The following is an 18,210-nucleotide window of genomic DNA, read 5'->3' on the forward strand; positions in this document are numbered from 1 at the left end:
CGGCCTCCTGGCAGGTGGTATCAGCCACAGCCTCACTGTTGCTCCCCGGCGCTCTGCGCCCCGCTCTCCATTCCCTGATTTCTGGCTTATCCGTTCTCGGTGGCTACAGCGTCTCCTGCCCAGGAGTGGTCAGGTGCCCAGGAGTGAGTGCTTACTGCGTGGGCTGAAGCCCCTACACAGAGTCGGGGTGATTTACAGAGCTCCTGCCTCTCTCCCGGCACCAGGCCAGCTTCGCTGTAGCATTAATCTGATCACCAGTCAAGTCTGGGGAGTATTATCCCCATTCTCCTGGCGAGGAAACCGAGGCCCCAACAGGCCAAGCACTGGTTCAAAGCATAGAACCGGTAAGAGACACCACCAGGAGTTTTAATGCAGGTGCAGGCCTCTCCCCCAGGCTGCCGGGCACTGTCCTGGGCCTCTTTGGGCCTCGGTTTCCTCGAGCAAAATGAAGTAACATTTGTGTCCTCCTGTGTCACAGAACCATGTAAGGAGCATGAAAGCTTCTGGATGTGAAAGTGTTTTGCATTTTTAAAGCACTAAGCAAATATAAGATAATAGTATCTCAAACTATTACAGGGCTTGCTTCATCGACTCTGTAATGTACCATTAATCTTCTCCTTTCTATCAACTTCTTCCCTTTTCCTGCAAAGGACCCAAGATATCCCTTATCTTAAAACACAAGTAATTACCCCTCACAGGACCTGGGGGGGGGGGGTTGTCCTTCTTTCTTTTCTTTTCTTCTCTATTCTTTTCGCCAGACCTTCCCCAGCAGCAGTTGGAACCCTACTCTCTGCAGATGTATAGCCTGCCAGTCTCTCAGACCAGTCTTTCCGAGTTATCAGCCAACCGCCAATAATACAATTTAGTAACTTGTGGTAGTGCGCCACACCGCTCACCTCTGCAGGTTTTGATATTGCTCACCATTTCCTAAATTTTTTTCTTGGGTGCATGCCATCCACGTTCTGTTCTCCACCTTCTCGTTGCCCACTCTTTTTCCTTGTTCGTCAGGCACTTCTTGTCGTCTTCTTTGCCTTGTGAAGCCTTAGCAGTGAGCCCCGGCTTCCTCTGTCCTTGCTCTCATGAAGGCACTTGGGGTCCTGTGCACGAGAACGAGGGGCACAGGGCATAATGCCTACCCTCACCCCGAAGGGACAGGTGGCGCCGCCGGCTGCCCTGGGTGCCTGAAGCTGCGGGTAACAGCAAGCCCGGTGTCTGCTGTGTTTTTCCCATTGCACGTGCCTGTGATAAAGTTGAGCTACCTCCTGGTTACCAGGAGTTCACAGGCTACTGCGTGCTTCATGCCGTTGTCTCGTTGCTGCTTCTCCCCAGAATTCCCTTCTCCCTTCCCTCACCCCTCACCCCCACCCTGCGCAGCAGACGCCTGCATCCGAACTTCTTTCTGTGGGCCCCTCACTGTTTCTAGCCCCCGCTCCACAGCTCCCGTCACCACGCTCAGTTGCCTGCCGTCCACTCCCTCTGTCCACAGTGTCCTTTGAGTGCTGACCCTGGCCGCTGCGCTGAGCACGGGAGTCAGTGTGGTCAGCCCACGTCTCTGCCTCATGCACCCGAGCGGCTGGGAGACAGACCTGCCCGCTCCTTACCTGCAGCATCCAGCTGGTTCCTCGACCACCTGCGTGAGCGAATGAATCAGAGGGCACCGGACCACTCGGTGTCTTTCAACACCGAGATTCCATTTTTACAAAAAAATTGGTGGAAACTAAGTCATACATTTATGGATTTCTATAGCCAGAATCTCATTTGTGGTGCCATTTGTGCTCACTCACTAAATCCAGGCACCCATTTAGTAATGAGCGTGAGTCTGTGTTTAACTTGCGTGTGTCTGGTGTGTTAATCCCAGAAGGTGGCAATAGAGTAGGTACTTACTACTATTCTGGAGCCATCCTTTCCGGCTTTGGTCTAAAGTTTGGCTTGATTCAATGACTCCGAGATGAACGTTCATATCACACGTTATAGATGCAGCTTGGTTTATATTGGAATAAAGCATTAAAAAGTCGTTTATGGATAAAGACTAATTAGCCTTGTCAGTATGCTGTCCTTCACTGAAGATACATAACTATAAAACAAATAAAGTAAGATTTAATTGTTTATATTATGGAGATTTTTCCATTAAAAATATTTTATCAGGTGTGAATTTTCAGTTCAGTGTGTATGTCTCAGGATTTGTATGTGTTTAACGTTTATGTGATTTAAGTCACAATTCTTTAGACTGTAACGCATTCCATAAAGTCAAGTTTACCACTGTAACTCAGATTCGTCAGATTTTGTGTATGAGTGTGCGTCAAATAAATGGGTGTACAGTGCGGATAGGTGAGACGTCAGTGCAGACGGCTTAACTGCGTCCGTGCAGACGAAACCTGACGGGACAGTGTGCCTGCCTCAGTCCCGAGTGTCACGTACGACTGGGAATGTTTACACTGCTCTTCCGTAGAAAACTGAGTCTGGCGTTCTCTCAAGAGACAGAAACATACCTGTATGTTTTAATTCATTTTAAATCGCTAGCATGGTTGTATATTTTAAATGAAAAGCTCTCTGAATTTACCTTAAGTTGAAGTAAACAAAAATGCTTTTTAACCTTTGTTCTTTCTCTTAGGTATAATATCGAGCCCAGCTTATACTGCCCATTTTTCTCCCTTGGCGCGTGCATGGAAGGCCTGAACATTTTGTTTAACAGACTGTTTGGCATTTCATTATACGCAGAGCAGCCTGCCAAGGGAGAGGTGTGGTGTGAAGATGTTCGAAAGCTGGTAAGCATTCCAGTCCGTGACAGGTTGTATCACTTTATCTGGGAGGTTCAGCCATTGAGTAACTGCACTTGCGTCCTCAAGTAGCTTCGGCCGGAGGGAGCGGGCCTCCCCTTGTTCCTGCCTCATGAAAAGCCCAAATGACCACTTCTGACGGCGGGCACTGGGTGAAAGAATCCTTGTTCTCTGCAACCAGTCGGCGCGGGAAATGGACGTAGGCACACAGCAGCGGAGTTAGTTCTCTGAAACAAAATGTCCAGGAGCCTACTAGTGGGTCGAGTCTATACACTGACAAATTGTAGTTAAAGGAAAACTTGTCGTTACTCTCTTCCCTTCCGGCTGTGCTGCGGGCCCCTCTTGGTTAGTCCCCGCTTCCATTGCACTGCTCGCCTTTCCTGTCCTTCCAACATCTTCCCGTTCTGTAGGAGCCTCATTTGCCTCAGGCATTAATTCAGTCCTGGGTTTGATTTGACTTCGTGGATAGTAACTTCCGGGCTTAGAATCCACCCACCTCCTCCCAGGCCCCGTCTGGCTTGGGGTCTGAGTGCGCTCATGTTCTCCTGGTGAGGTTTTGAGGCCTTGTTGGCCCGTGTGTTTATCACGAAGACTTTGTGTTGTTACCGCGTTTCTCATGTTGCGTCTGTGCCGGCCACACTGTGCTCTCGCCACTCTATTTCAAGAAACGAAAACTCTGTCTTTGTCCCTGGCTGTGCCCACGTGGAATCGGTGTGGCGGAGGGCCTGGCAGGACCGAGTGGGGGCACACTGTGTCACCGTGCTCCCTCACCCAGGCTTTCTCTACTTGCACGTACTGTACTTCAGACCCGACAGTGACCGACAGAATGCGGAGATGCAGCGAGAGGAAAAGCTGGTGACAGAGAGGAAAGGGCAGTGCACAGAAGGCGAGGGAGGTCCCCCCACAAGACGCGGGCCCGTCTGGGCGCACCGTCGGCCGCTGTTCACAGCCGTCTCTCTGATACCGGGATGGCCCCAGGCACCCAGGCGTGTTAACAGACCTGTGTTGATTTCGTGAGCACAGGCTGGCAGGAAGTTTCAAAGCGTAAAACTGAGGTTCTCTCTGGCAGAACCCTCAACTTGTGAAAGGACAGCAAAGGCAAGATGGAGACTAGTGGGGGAGCCCCCTCCTGGAAGTGGTGCCTCTTTTGTAGGCTCAGTTCGGGGGGAAGGGCATCAGTAACGATTGCACCGGTCATCACCATCAGCTGGAAGCTCCGTTTTGTCATTTCCACGTGCAAGGTGATAATGTCTATGGACGCGTGTTGTCACATTCTGTGATTTGGAGGAGAAACCGTTTTGCTGCTAAGATTGGCCCACTGGTACTTATTCGCAGCTCATTCCGGTGGTTTGTGAACAGCCTGGAGAGCAGGGTTTGGTGGAGGTGTCCCGGGAGCAAGCAGTTGGGGCGAAGGGCCTGAGCAAGGAGGGAGGGCCTCCTGCCCGGCACGGATTTCCCCTCAGAGTCCTCTGAGAGATGAAGAGAAAACAGGACCTGTCTTGAGACAGCACGGGAGGGAGGAAGTACTGGAATGTCTGTGTCTGTACCTGGGCGTGACTTGCCCATGGGGCGGGGCACGCAGGCACAGTCGTTTGCTTGGGAAATGATACAGCCGTTGACACGTAATGATACACAGGGAAAAGCTCTGTTTCACGTATCGCACCTGAGGACTTCCTCTGCCACACCTTGTATAGATTCTTGTGTGGGGTGTTTTCACACGTGCAGTTTCTCGTGGACTCACACAGTTATTGCAATTGTCTTTTCCAGGCCGTGGTGCACGACTCGGAGGGACTGCTGGGTCACATTTACTGCGACTTTTTTCAGCGAGCAGGCAAGCCGCACCAGGTGATGCTTCGTTCGTGATCGGGTCTCTCTAGAGGTGGCCGCAGTGCGTTTACGTTAGTGTGAGCACCAGGTCGCATTCTGTGCAGTTTCCTAATTAGAAGGCGTTGGTGATGGTTACTGAGTACGGAAATTTGAAATCAGCATAGAATTTAAAAACAAACAGTATGAAAACCATCACGTGCGTCTGTACATGTCACTTTTATCCGGGTCATGGTAATAATGATAGTAATAGTGATCACCAGCACTTTATTAGACTTTTTATGTCATGTCCTACTTTTGAACATTCACCTCTACCTTTTGAACTAGACACTAACATCACAAGGAAACTGAGGCCGGAGAGGTTAAGTTTACTTGCCCCGCGTCACACAGCTGGAAGTGCTAGGATTTGAACCCAGGCACTCTGGCCAGAGCCCCAGCTCTTGATCACTTCCCACACTCATCAGTGGGCCTAGCTGGACATTGCAGAAGATACAGTAGCCCCCTTGTCTGTGGGGGGCACATTCTAGGACCCCAGTGGCTGCCTGAAACCACAGGTAGTACCAAATCCTATCTATGCTGTGTTCCGTCCTATACATACACACCTGGGATGGAGTTTAGTTCACTGTGAGAGATTAACAACAACCCGGAGTAAACAGATCAGTTACAACCATATGCTGTAACGAAACTTAGGTGAACGTGGTCTGACTCTCTCTCTGACGACCGATCTGATCCCTGAGTGCCACTGAGTGACTGGGGGCAGTGGTGCGACAGCGTGGAGACTCGGCCAAGGGACAGCTGCCACTCTGGGAGGGCTGGGGCGGGGCCGTGAGCGGGGCATCGTGGCACTCACACCACAGGCAGTGTGGAAGTGAGGAGTTTGCTTCTGGAATTTTCCATCTGATACTTTCGGACCGTGGTTGTCGGCTGACAGCTGACATCGTGGAAGGTGAAACTCGGCTCAGGAGGAACTGCTTACTGTGTGTTTCTACGGAAGTCTTATGCACCGCCAGCTCACTTCCCGTGTGGAATGCGGGAGGCTCCTTTCTCTGCCTCAGCACATGCTGGCTGGTCAGGCATCTTCCCCAGTGTCCGCCCAGTTGATGGGCAGTGTGAAGAGTTCAGGTTATAAGTTATAACAGAAACAATGGCACCTCATACCTGAGTAGTGATGCACCATGTCAAAGTGTTTTCATAGGTGGGTGCCTACAAAATCTGGGTGGCTACTCTGAGGTCTGATGAGGTAGAGATGGAGCTAGTGCAGGCAACCTGGTCGGTGTGCAAGGTGGGACTACAGTCTCGGTCAGCCGACACTGAGTCCTGGGTTCCGCCTCTTCGCCTGAGTGGCTGGCGGAGCGCAGGGTGGTGATTGGGAACGCTAGCTGCTGCAGTCCGTCTGGGCTCCCCTCCGAGAGGCAGCCAGCCCGCCATGCATCCTTGGGCCCCGGCGGTACTCCCAGGACCCAGCTCCAGTCTGCTTGTCTGCCTCATGGGTGGTTGTGGAGAACAAGCGACAAACGCAGGTGGGTCTCAGCCCACTCCAGAAGCTGCTCCATGTGAGTTGAGAGCTTCCCGCTTCCAAGTGATGAAGACGAGGGGCATGGAGAGCGCCTCCTCGCTCCACGAAGGGCTTAATGCGCAGTAGTTCTCTGCCCTCAGGAGCCCAGTGTCCGTCACTTCCTGTTGGCTTGTGAACACCTGGGGGCGTGGACCTCGGCTCTGTAGGGACTGCATTCCCAGCACACAGTACAGCGTCTGCTGGTACATGATTTGGGAATGTGTGAATTAATCAACATAAGCCCAATGTGTGGTTGGTGGTTTTAAAAAATAACATTTTAGCACAATAAAGGGTTGAGAAAAATTTGTGTCTATAACTAAATACAGTAAGAATAGAGTTAAGCCAAAATTTGAACTCAAGAGCACATTTTGATACAATGTTATGTTCATTAAGACCGTTCTGTGCTTTAGACCACCTAATGCTGCCTTCTGTTACGGTTTCTGACTCTTCAAGGACTGCCACTTCACGATTCGCGGTGGCAGGGTAAAGGAGGATGGAGACTATCAGCTCCCCGTCGTGGTCCTTATGCTGAATCTTCCCCGTTCCTCAAGGAGCTCACCAACTCTGTTAACGCCGGGGATGATGGAGAACCTTTTCCACGAAATGGGACACGCCATGCACTCCATGCTGGGGCGGACTCGTTACCAGCACATCACCGGTGAGCCCCGAAGAGGGCACTTCTATTTAACACGGTTCCTTGAAAGCTCACATTTCACTCTAAGTGGGGAGAAGGCTCTTTATGTAGGAAATCCGATCATTTAATACTTCGTCCTGTGGTCACTAACCTCAGGTCGCCTCATCTCGTCCTTCCAATTGTTGTGCAGCCCAGTCCCTCACATTTCTTTTTTTCTTGCTAACGCTTCTCACCGAGGGTAAGTCTCACTGTCTGCCTGTTGAGTTTGTGCCATTTTACCTTTTGCACTTCACAAATGTAAGTTGGAGGCTCTATGTGTATGTGAATACAAGGGGGGACCCAAGAAAACCCCAGAATTATCTTCTGGAAGGCGGCCCCTTGGAGGACAGGCTTCCCATGCTAGGTGAGTGTTGTAGGAACCCCTCTGGATTAGTGCACTGGCTGGCGTGGTTGTGAGAGGCTGCATTCGGCTTCAGTGAATTGTTTTTGAAGACTTAACATGTTTGCCCATTTCATGATGGGTGATTTGTGAGTACACCTGCCCACACCACGCTGAGTGTTCAGCAGTTTTTGACCAAAAACGGCGCGACCCCTGAGCCCTACCCTCCCTATTCATCTGACGCCAACCTTGAGTGACTTTCTGTTTCCCCAATGAAAAAAGTCCTTAAAAGGAAATGTTCTGCCCATGTGGAAGAGGTGAAAACAAAAAAACAGAAGCACTAAAAGTGATCAAAATCCATGAGTTCACTAACTGTTTTGAGCGGTGGGTGGGAAAATGTCTCAATGTCTCTACTGCATCAAATGGAGAGCACTTTGAAGCTGACTGAAGTTTAAACATGTGAGGATAAATAAACAATTTTTTATAAATAAATTCCGGGGTTTTTTGGGTTCCCCCTCATAAATATGTATCTTCTTAGTGCCTAGCACAGAGTAAGTGAATGCCTGTTGCCTTTTTTCCCAAACTCAGTTAGAAAACATATCAAAAATGTGTCAAAAAAGCCTGATGCATTGCTTTTTATTTTTCTTATACTTCCCCCGTGTAAAGTCAGCATCTTGCGTGCTGACCTGTGGCCTCACTTGGTGACATGACAGACTTCCCTCTCGGTCCCCCGTCTGTACACCTTCAGCGTGCTGATTTGGTCGGCCTGCGACCCCGGGCTCGTTGTTCCCGTCCCGTCTTTGTTAACTAACTGTGCTCACACAGTAGGTGAGGGGAGGAGAAGATAAGTGAGGAGGAAACTGTGGAAGGGCCAGACAGAAGTACAAAATGTCACCAAGAGTTCTCACAGGGTTCGTTGCTTTGCGTACTCTTGCTTTCTGCCTGCACCGAGGATTGACTTCGTTGCAAGAAACAATCAGTGGATAAAATGCAGTTCTTTTGAAAGAAATGACGGGTGAAGGCATTTGGTGGTGGAACCCAGTGAATTAAATACAAACGCTATATTAAATGTCAGAGTGGTTCCATGTGCATTTCGTGTATAGCCCAGCGTAGCTGAAGACAGGCTTGTTTGTAGAGGGTTTGAGTCACTGCTTTACAAGGTGTTTTATCCAGCTGTGCAAATATTTTCTTTTACTTTTGATATACAGGAAAATATGTAGGATTATAATAAACTTTTATGCAAATATGTGCAGTGATTTTATAGAAATAAAATATTGATTTAATGAATTAAAGCTTATCATAGGTCATCAGAAGTACAAATAAAAATTTTAAAAGAACACGTAAAAAGTAAGATAAATATGTTGATTTGATTCTTGCCAACTTTTTCTTTCTTTTTCCCTCATTTTAGGGACCAGGTGCCCCACTGATTTCGCTGAGGTTCCCTCTGTTCTGATGGAGTACTTTGCCAACGACTACCGCGTGGTTAACCAGTTTGCCCGGCACTACCAGACAGGGCAGGTAGGGGGACTGACTGGTCGCACAGCCCAGTGAGTTGTGGCGTCGGCGTCGGCCTGTGGGACCTGCCCGCCGATGCTGAGCTCCACACTTCTTCACCACTCCGTTGCCCTCGCTCAGTTCTAGAATCTTCCTCCGTGTTTTTCCAGGCTTCTCTTTTCCTTCCCGGGGGTGTGGGGTGGGGGTTAGCCTAAGCACAGTTGCAGCACGCACCGCGTGGACAGGTAGCCGCCCTCGATCTTGTAGGCTGGGGACACCCTGCTTCATCCCCGTGCCATTTCCTGGGTCCCCAGAGGCGGCAGCCTGCCCCTTCTAAAGGCCTTTCCTCCTCCTCTCTCCTCCGTGCTTCCCGAAGCTTGCTCTCTCGGTCTGAATGTTTGTGGTGTTCCATAAAACAGAACTGCATTGCCATATTTTCCCAGCGTGCTTGGCGTCTCTGTGAGGATAAGTCTGCACATTCATTAATACCAAGGTTTGGATGTAAATAGTGCATTGCCATTTTAAATATTTTAAAATTCTGTGAAGTAGGATGCAAATGAGAAATGCCGGACGGCGAGTTAGCTGTGAGGCCAGCCGGCGACACCGCAAGCTCGGGAGAACGTGTTCTTTCCTTCTCCGAGAGCTTTGGCCGTAAGGTACTGTGTTAGCTGGTGACACTCCCCTCAGGCTGTGCCCCTCTGCGTGCGGCTGTAAAATTATACTCATCTTCGAGTCGTCAGCCTTTAGAAACATGCCTAGCGCGGAGAAAGCACGAGAAGAAATTAAATGAAGGCGTGAACGGAATCAGGAGAAAGGGCCCAGACCACCGCTATTTGTGACTCTTTTCTGAGGACGTCCCCAGACACGTAACATGATCAGTCGCGTCTTTCTTTGGAGGGATTGATTTTTATCGAGCCATTACCATCAACTGTAGAATAGTGGGTGAGTTTCTGGGTAATTCATGTGGGTTAGTCTTTCTCATAATCCACTTCAGTGACTGGATGACCTCATCGAGTACTTGTGATCCAATTGGCTGCCTATCGACCTGCAAAGAGTTACTCTGGAAATTATGCAGATTCAGCCAGTAACTTAGGTGCACACGCAGCCCATCAAAAAACAGCATAACCCATCCAGGGCTCCACATTTTGGGACTGGGAGTGATTAGGAGATGTGGTTAAATTCCTCCTTTTGTAATGAATTGGTCCCTGCCGGTGTCGGGGGAGCAGAGCCACAGGCCCAGGGCCCAGGGCCAGGACTGGGGGGTGGGGGGATGGCTGGCCCGCTGGTGGGCGGTGGGAGGGGCTTCATATAGGGAGTGCCAGGGGAGCGAGCTCTTGGAAAAGTTCCGCACGGGGCAGTTTACCCGCGCCAGTCCGGCTCATAAGCAGTGTTTGTCGAGGACACATCCAGTCAGGAAATACTTACTGCATTTGTACTGTGTGCCCAGCACTGTTCTTGGCATCTAAGAAACAGCCGAAAGTAAGTCCAGTGCTCACTGGGCCTTCAGGCATGGGGGCACCAGGCAGAGCTGTGTACCAGGGGATTCCAGTCCAGAGGATGAGCTGTGCAGAGGGGTGGGGAGATCCCAGACAGTGGCGAGATGCTGGCTGAGGCAAGGGCAGGGGGCAGGGAGGGAGACGGGCAGAAAAGAGATCCCGGATGGCCTTGTTTTAGAACTTGCTCCTAGCCTCAGAGCGCCTCTTGCCCCCTCCCCCCCACCTTTCTATCCCAGCCCCTAACCAGATTGCCTTTGGTGAGGGCGGTGAGTCCTCTGGGCCTTGTTCACACTGGACTTTGCTCCCACTTCCCCTCGTGGGAGCTGTATTCACTCCTTCTGCCCAGATGCCACACAGCTCTGCTCCCACCCATTCTCTCACTAGCGTCCGGGGGCCAGCTTCTCGGGGTTCCCCCTTTGACCTTGCAGCTTTCTGCAGCCCTTAGCATCAGGGTTTCGGAGGGCTTGCCAGCATGGAGCCCAGCAGGGGCGAGGGCCGGACCTCGGGGTGGCAGTGCTCGTAGGAGCAGCAGAGTCCAGGGCTATTGGAGACGTGACCGGGAGGCCCTGGGTCTGGCTAGATAACGGGGAGAGAGGGGAGGTCCACGGACAGAGAGTTCGGAGGGCCCAGCTTGCGGTGGGCAGACGCAGCGCTTCGTTTGGATGTATGGTGGTCGTCGTCGTGGTCCGTGAGCTTGAGAGAAGGACCGTTCGGAGTGCGCTGCTCACTGCAGATGATCATGCGGGGACGACTGGCAGGGAGGTTAGACTCTCCTGTGAAGGAAAAGCAGGAGGCGTCTGAACACACCTTGTAGCCACCTGGGAGGGGCTGTCCGAGCTCAGGCCGTGCGTGGGACCATGTGCTAAGGGCGGCAGCACGCAGCCCTGACCCTTAGATCCCTGTGGGGACGTCCAGCAGGGAGGCGGGCACTGCGTGGGGTGGACGTGCCGCTCGGGCTGGTGGGTGAACTACCTCTTCCCAGAGCAGAGGGGCTGGCTCAGTTTCGTTCCCAAACCCTTCAGGAAGAAGGTCTGTTTTGAACCCAATAGTCTTCATGGAAACAGTCCGAAAATGTCCTTCAAAGCAGATGAGGTGGGAAAAAAGCAGTAAACTGCTTCAAATCACTTCAAGTTCCCAACTCAGAAGACATAGCCAGGGGCCACCGGACTTGCAGACAGTCGCTAAGGAATGTAGAATAATTGCGTGATTCCTTGGAGAGTGGAAAGAGTGCCCGAAGGCAAGGGATGTGTAATGCCTGCCTGGAGTTTCACAGGGCGCTTGCCTCTGCTTGCCTCTAATTAGGGTACCAAGTCCTTGATGTTTTCATTTTAAGGGCAATTCTAGCCTTAAGGACAAGGAGCTAATTCCCTGAAATTCAAGTCTTGTAAATAAATTACCCATATGAAGAATAACAGGATTGCATTTCTATGCTTCATTTCCTCTTCTGCGGCATATCAGGAAAGGTTTTTTGGTTTGTTTTTTAACCACCCTTCCAGAGAGCTGTCAGTAAGGAAAATACACGGGTGACTTACTAACACCTACAAGTATTTTCTCTGAGCGCCAGCCCCGCACAGCCAGTGAACCCCTGCGGGGGAGGAATTGGAAGTGTGCTCATCCGAGCTGAGCTGCGGTTGTCTCGCAGCTGTCAGAGACAGCAAACACCAGGGTGCTCGCTGGAGGGGCAGAGCTGTCTCGACAAGCTGCGACATCAAAGCCGAAACAGGTTATTGTAAATTAATCTGAAAATCTCTACCACAGGTACAGAAGGAGTATGGATTGGGGAGCGGTGCATGTGGAAAAAATCCCTGTTTTTAGGCACAACCAGCTTATCGTGAATCAGCACTCTGGTGGCGTTCCCACAAATCGGCCGGTCTCAGGCTGCTCTGGGGGACCTGTGGTGTCCAGGGAACTAAAGGCTGTTGTCTGTCTTTGCAGTGCTCATGGGTTCTGGCCTCCAGCCTAACCCCTGCTAGCCAGAGAGCCTCGGGCCGTCATAAAGAACAGAAGGCATTTACCCGGGCAAAACGGTCGCAGTCGGGAGGGCCGCGTCCAGGTACCAACCCACAGTGCACTGGGCAGAGTGGTAGGGTCTATAAGGGCACGAGCCACCCTGTGTAACTCTGTCACGCCCAGGAAGAATTGCTGGCCAGGGTGCCAGGGGCTAGCCGGTTCTAATGTGCAAAGGAGGGGGGTCAAGTCCACTCCGCAGTTTTTCCAGGGTGTTTATGGCACAGCCTTGACCTGAGTTTAACAACAGGTTGGCAACTGAGCAGCAGCGCCGGGAACTGCGGCATGAGGTCTTCCTTTGTAGCCTCTTGATGGCTGACCTGACTCTCGCAGCGGTGCTGATGCTTTTACTTTTCCTATTAACGCCCCTTCCAGCGGCTCCCAGGAAGCAGGAAATCTTCTCCAGGGCACCCCATACTCCCAGGAGCATGATCCTGGTCCTCCCTTAAACATCCTAAAGTGCAGCATGTGTTTGGTTGGGGTACAGTACACGTAGCATAAGATTTACCACCCTAACCACTTGTAAGTGTACCGACCAGTGGTATCGAGTGCTTTCCAGCTCTGCTCCGGTCACCGCCGTTTGTCCACAGGGCTCTCTTCATCTTGCAAGCTTAAGACTCTTTCCATGAAATACCAACTCCCCCTTGCCTCCCTCCCCAGCCCCTGGAGCCCCCTTTGCGCTTGCTGTCTCTGACTTTGACCTCTCTAGGCACCTTGAGTGAGTGGAACCGTACAGTGTTAGTCCTTTGCTACAGGCTTAGTTCACTTTGTATCATGTTTGTAAGGCTGATCCCTGTTACAACACATGTCAGAATTTCCTTTCTTTTTAAGGCTAAATAATATTCCATTGTATGTATGAGGGGGACCCAGAATAAAACCAGAATTCATTTATAAAAAATTGTGTATTCTTACATGCTGAAACTTCAGCCAGCTTCAAAGTATTCTTCATTTGATTCAGTATACCTATGGAGACATTTTTTTCACTGTTCAAAACAGTTTTTGAACTCGTTGGTTTTGATGCCTTTTAGTGCTTCTGCTGTTTTTTGTTTCACCTCTTCCACATTGGCCAAACGTTTCCTTCTGAGTACGTTTTTCACCCAGGAAAACAAAAAGAATCACTCGGGGTGAGATCGGGTGAACAGGGAGGGTGGGGCACAGGGGTCATGCTGGTTTTGGTCAGAAACAGCTGAACACTCAGCACGGTGCAGTGCGCTCGTGCATCTCCCATTGTGGAACAGGCCAACACGTTGAAAGAGTTTTCAAAAAAAAAATTCACTGAAGCCAAACCCAGCCTCTCACAACCATGCCAGCTGGTTCACTGATCCAGATGGGTTCCTAGAACACTCACCTAGTGTGGGAAGCCTGTCCTACAAGGGGCCGCCCTCCAGAAGATAATTCCGGTTTTGGGGGTCCCTCTGTGTATACCACGTTTTGTTTGTGCACTCATGCATTGATGGGCACTTAGGTCGCTTCCCCCTCTTGGCGACTGTGAGTAGTGCTGCTGTGAACGTAGCTGTACGAGTGTCTGCTGGAGTCCCTGCTGTCAGTGCCTCTGCCTGTGTAGGCAGAACCTGATCTCTGGATCACACAGTAACCCTGTCTTAGTGTTTCCAGCACCGCCACGCTGTTCTCCACGGAGACAACCTCATTTTGCATGCCCACCTCTGCGCAAGGGTTCTGATTTCTCCACATCCTCGCCGACACTTGGTATTCTCTGATTGTTTTATTGTAGCCATCCTAATGGGTGTGCAGTGGTGGTGTATCTGTCTTTATCACTGTTGCTTTATCAAGTTTTCTTCTAGTCTTCAGAATCTTCTTGTCTAGTCTTGGGATTTTGTGTTCTTTCATATATATTTGAGAACTAACTTATTTAAAAAAACAACTCTGATTAGAGTTTAGTTGAGATTACATTAAATCCATGGATCAGTTTAGGGAGAACTGATGTCTCTGCATCTGGATCTTTCAGTCCTTGACCATGACACACCTTTCCAATTGTTAAGTCTTTTTAAAAGTCTTAAAAATTTCTTCTGTGGGGACCAGAGTGGAGAGGGGAGGAGGTGATGGGGAAAAAGGGTGAAGCATTTGCAGGAACAATTACAGAAAAAAAAAAAAAGTCTTTCTAAGTGTCTTACTCAACTTGTGTTAAACTTAGCTCTTAGGTTCCTTACTTACCTTTTTGATATTGAAAGTAGTATACTTTTAAGTGATAATTTATAATTGTCTGTTGCTGGTGTTTTAAAACTATAATTTATCCATTTTTGTATATAGACTTTATTTTCAACCACCTTGCTAAACTTTCTCATTAGTTGTAATAACTTGTCTATAGAATTTTTAGTGTATTTTAACCTCTGCTGCAGATGATGACCGTTTCCTTTTTTTCCATTTGTATAGTCTTTGTTTTTTTCTTGCCCTACTCAGCTTGCTAGAAGAAGCCATGAGATGGGCATTCTTTGCCTTTATGTTGATTTTAAAGGACATATTTCCACTGTTTTATCATAAAGAAGGATGTTTGTTATGGATTTGGTGGATCTCAGGAAAAGGAAATTCCTTCCTGTTTCTAGTTTGCTAATTTTTTTTTGTTTAATTATTAATAGGTATCACAGTTTATCAGATTGTGTATGCATCTTTGAAGGTAATTGGATTGTTCTCTTGATCTCTTAAAGTAGGGAATGTTCATGTTAAATGTTAAGCCACCTTTGCATTCCACAGTTAGTGACCTTGGTCCCAACTTGTTGTTTTTTAATCCAGTGCCGGCTTTAGTTTGCCCGTATTTTGTACAGAGAGGATTTTGCATCTGCATTTGTGAGAGAGATGGGCTTGTGATGTTTCTTGGCCATCTTGTTCTTGGCTGGTACTGAGTATGCACGGTTCATACAATGACCTCTTAAGGGCCCCTTCTCCATCTTTCCCGTTCCGGCACTTTCATGAAAGTGTAATGATCCGTTCCTTGAAACTTTGTCAGAATTCATCTATAAAACTACCCAGAGTCTGTTATTTTCTCTGTGGGAACATTTTTTAAATGACGGATTCCTTAATAGTCAGGAGATTTCAGGCCTTCTTTTCTAATTAAGTAAGCTTTGCTAAAGTGTAATTTTCTAGAAATTTATCCTTTGAATCCAAGTTTTCAAGTTTATTGGCATAAAGTTATTTATAGCATTCTTTTATCCCTCAAATCTTGCTAAATGTGTAGTTATGTGCTTTTGTGCTTTTCATTCCTAATATCATTCTTTCATTGTTTTTCTCTATTAAGCTTAGCAGAAATTTGTCTGTTTTCTTAGTATTTTCTCCCTTACTATGTTTATCCTTTCTGTTTTCTTTTAGTTCATTAGTTTCCGTATTATTATTCCCTCCTTTCTCTTTTTCTGTTTTTTCCTTCCCCAGTTCATTAAGGTGGACACTTAGCTAATTAAGTTTGTCCTATCCAACACGTGCATTTAAATCTTTATGCTGTGATTTTACATTCGCAGTGCTGGGCTTTGGCTGCATCCCGTGACTTTGTACAGAATGCTAGTTATGTAGCTAATTTCCGTCATCACTTTGTCTCTGACGGACTGCTGGTGGCAAGTGTAGTTCAGAATTTGTAGCCTTTGCAAGGGAGGTAGTTGTCTTCCTACAACTGATATCGAATTAGTCTGTCACTGATTCTTTGCAGTGTGTTTGGTGTTTATTTTATGGTTTCGTTTGTCATCACTTTTTGGAAGTGTTTTATTTGTGCTTGAGTACGTTGTATATTTTCTAATTGGTCTGAATTTTCATATAAATCTCTTAAGTCAATTTCAAATTGTGTTGTTTAGATGTTTGTTACATAACCAATTCGTTTGACCTAGCAGTAATTGACAGCTGAAGATCTTCCTCCAGGATCATGGCTATGTCATTTTTCCCCTCCCAATTTTTTTAATTAGTAGGACTGTTCAGAGCAGTTTTAGGCTCACAGGAAAACGAAGGAGAAGGTACCGAGATTTCCTGTATACCTCCTGCACCACACCTGTGCACCCTCCCCATTACCCATGTCCCGCACCCGAGTGGTGCCTCTGTTACCTCTGCAGAGCTACCTCGCCTGTCCTCATCGCCCGCAGCCCATCGTTCCTGCCACAGTCCCCGTCCCTGGGGTGCCAGAGCAGGTGCGGGTGACCTTTGACCCACACAGGCTTGCGCTATGTGGGTCACTTACTTACGTGCGCTGCTTACATAGACCCGCACGGTGCCGTGCGTGCACTTTCTGTCCCTCAGGGTCTTCGTGACATCGCCTTGCCTCTGACTCGCTGTCATGTAAGCACGCCGTGACCCACACATACGACACACAGGGCGCGAGCTGGCCAACTGCTTGTTGCGTTACTGCGAAGGCTCCTAGGCAGCAGTAAGCTGTTCAGTGGCTGGGTCCAGGGGAGCTAAAAGTTGTGCGTGGGCTTTGACTGGGGCTGGTGCCCCTGCCCGGTGTTCGAGAGTCAGCTGTGTTTTCACCACGCAGAAATCATCCCACCCATTCTGGTGTGTTTTGAAAATACTTATCGTGTGCATAAACATAGAGTACTTCTATCTTCCTGTGCCCTTCTATCATCTTAAGTTTCACGATGCTTTGTCTCAAAGTGTATTTTTCCAAAATAACTTTGCAGCCTTAACTACATTAGCACCAAACATAGTCGTTGTGTTTTTGAGACAGCCTACATTTTTGGTATAGTTTCGTCCATCACTCACCTCTCTAAAATGTTGCTCCAGTTATCCGAATATTGATTACATAATAAATAATAGAAATTAACATTATTTTATATGTTTCATTTTATGTTGTTTCATCTAGCAATGTATGAAGCAGGTACATAGTTGTCCGTACTTAACAGAAACTGAGTTAGACGGGTTAAGTAATAGGCCAGAGTTTATACAGTAGTAACACAGGGCTCATCTGTTAGTTTCTGTTAGTGACGTACAAGGGGATCTGTTGGTTTCACATCAGAACTTCCTTAAAGGTCTGTCAGACTTGCTAAAATCAATATTATATCATTGTGCGTGTTTTCCTTTTTCAGTCTTTGCTACTTAAAAATTCTTTGACGTGGTAGGAGATGGCTATTCTTCTCATGCAGCATGTCTCACAAAGCAACAGACCCATTTCTGTGGTGGTATTTTAGAAAAATTGTAGCGCTTTCATTTTAGAACTCTTCTGTGCTGCATCGTTACAAGATTTAGTCCGTTGCCTTCACGTGTGAAAGTCAGCCCACGGCTATAGTCGCTTAAGATCTATTTCCAAGGAGACTTGGAGACTTGTAATAAATCTTCCCCTGTCATTCTCTTCCAGGGGTGTGAATAAGGATTGAAGGTAAAAATTACAGTATGACGAGAACTAGATTAGTTTTGGCAGGTTTAAGTTGTTTTGAAACTTTTCTAATTTTCCGTTTTAATGCTTCTCAATTAAGTCTAGACAAGAGCTTTGAACTAGGAGGCGGAGGCAGATGCAGGCCCAGCCTCGGCCCCAGCGGCACACTCAGGTGGGCCGGACCGGTCACCCGGCTTGGCTGAGACTCCTCTGCCCTTTTCGATAAAATTAAAGTTTCAGAAATTAAAAATTAACACCTTCATACTTATCTCAAAAATTTTAGTTGGTCATATTTAATATTGTGTACAAACTGTGAACATGGTATTATTGGAATTTTTAAAGAAAAAACGGAACCTGAACCTCTTTCATACATTAAAATGCTCACTGTTGAACCCTGTAGCTCAGCTTCTTTGAGCCGCTGGGAAGTTTGTGATAATATGGAAGCATCTCTAAAGGTCCCTTCATCTCATATCATCTTATTTTGTTAGAAACAACACTGGAAGTCAGATAAGTGAAAAGTAACGTTATTTCCTGTGGATTTGATATGGGAATTTGTCTCTTTGGGCCTAGATAGCGTTTTCATTGTATTGACTACATGCCACTGGATTACTGGTCAGCAGTGAAACAGATTGGCTGAGACGAGCTTCATGCAGTGGTCTTCCCACCGCAGACGTGTGCAGAGGGCCGGAGCTGGGGGGGGGGGGGGATGCAGAGCAGCTGACTGGGAGCCTGGGCAACG

General features: G+C 48.3%; 1 protein-coding gene across 1 annotated transcript in view; it reads left to right on the top strand.

The window, feature by feature from the left end:
- The window catches only part of MIPEP (mitochondrial intermediate peptidase), a 99,284-nt gene that overhangs the window by 30,449 nt on the left and 50,625 nt on the right, over positions 1-18,210 (top strand). Inside the window, exons 11-14 of the mRNA XM_024570232.3 lie at positions 2,612-2,765; positions 4,545-4,622; positions 6,610-6,814; positions 8,578-8,687. Of these exons, the coding sequence (XP_024426000.2) occupies positions 2,612-2,765; positions 4,545-4,622; positions 6,610-6,814; positions 8,578-8,687 (547 nt within the window). The remainder of the gene's footprint in view (positions 1-2,611; positions 2,766-4,544; positions 4,623-6,609; positions 6,815-8,577; positions 8,688-18,210) is intronic.

Source organism: Desmodus rotundus, chromosome 13 (assembly GCF_022682495.2).
Source record: "Desmodus rotundus isolate HL8 chromosome 13, HLdesRot8A.1, whole genome shotgun sequence".
NCBI classification, from domain to species: domain Eukaryota; kingdom Metazoa; phylum Chordata; class Mammalia; order Chiroptera; family Phyllostomidae; genus Desmodus; species Desmodus rotundus.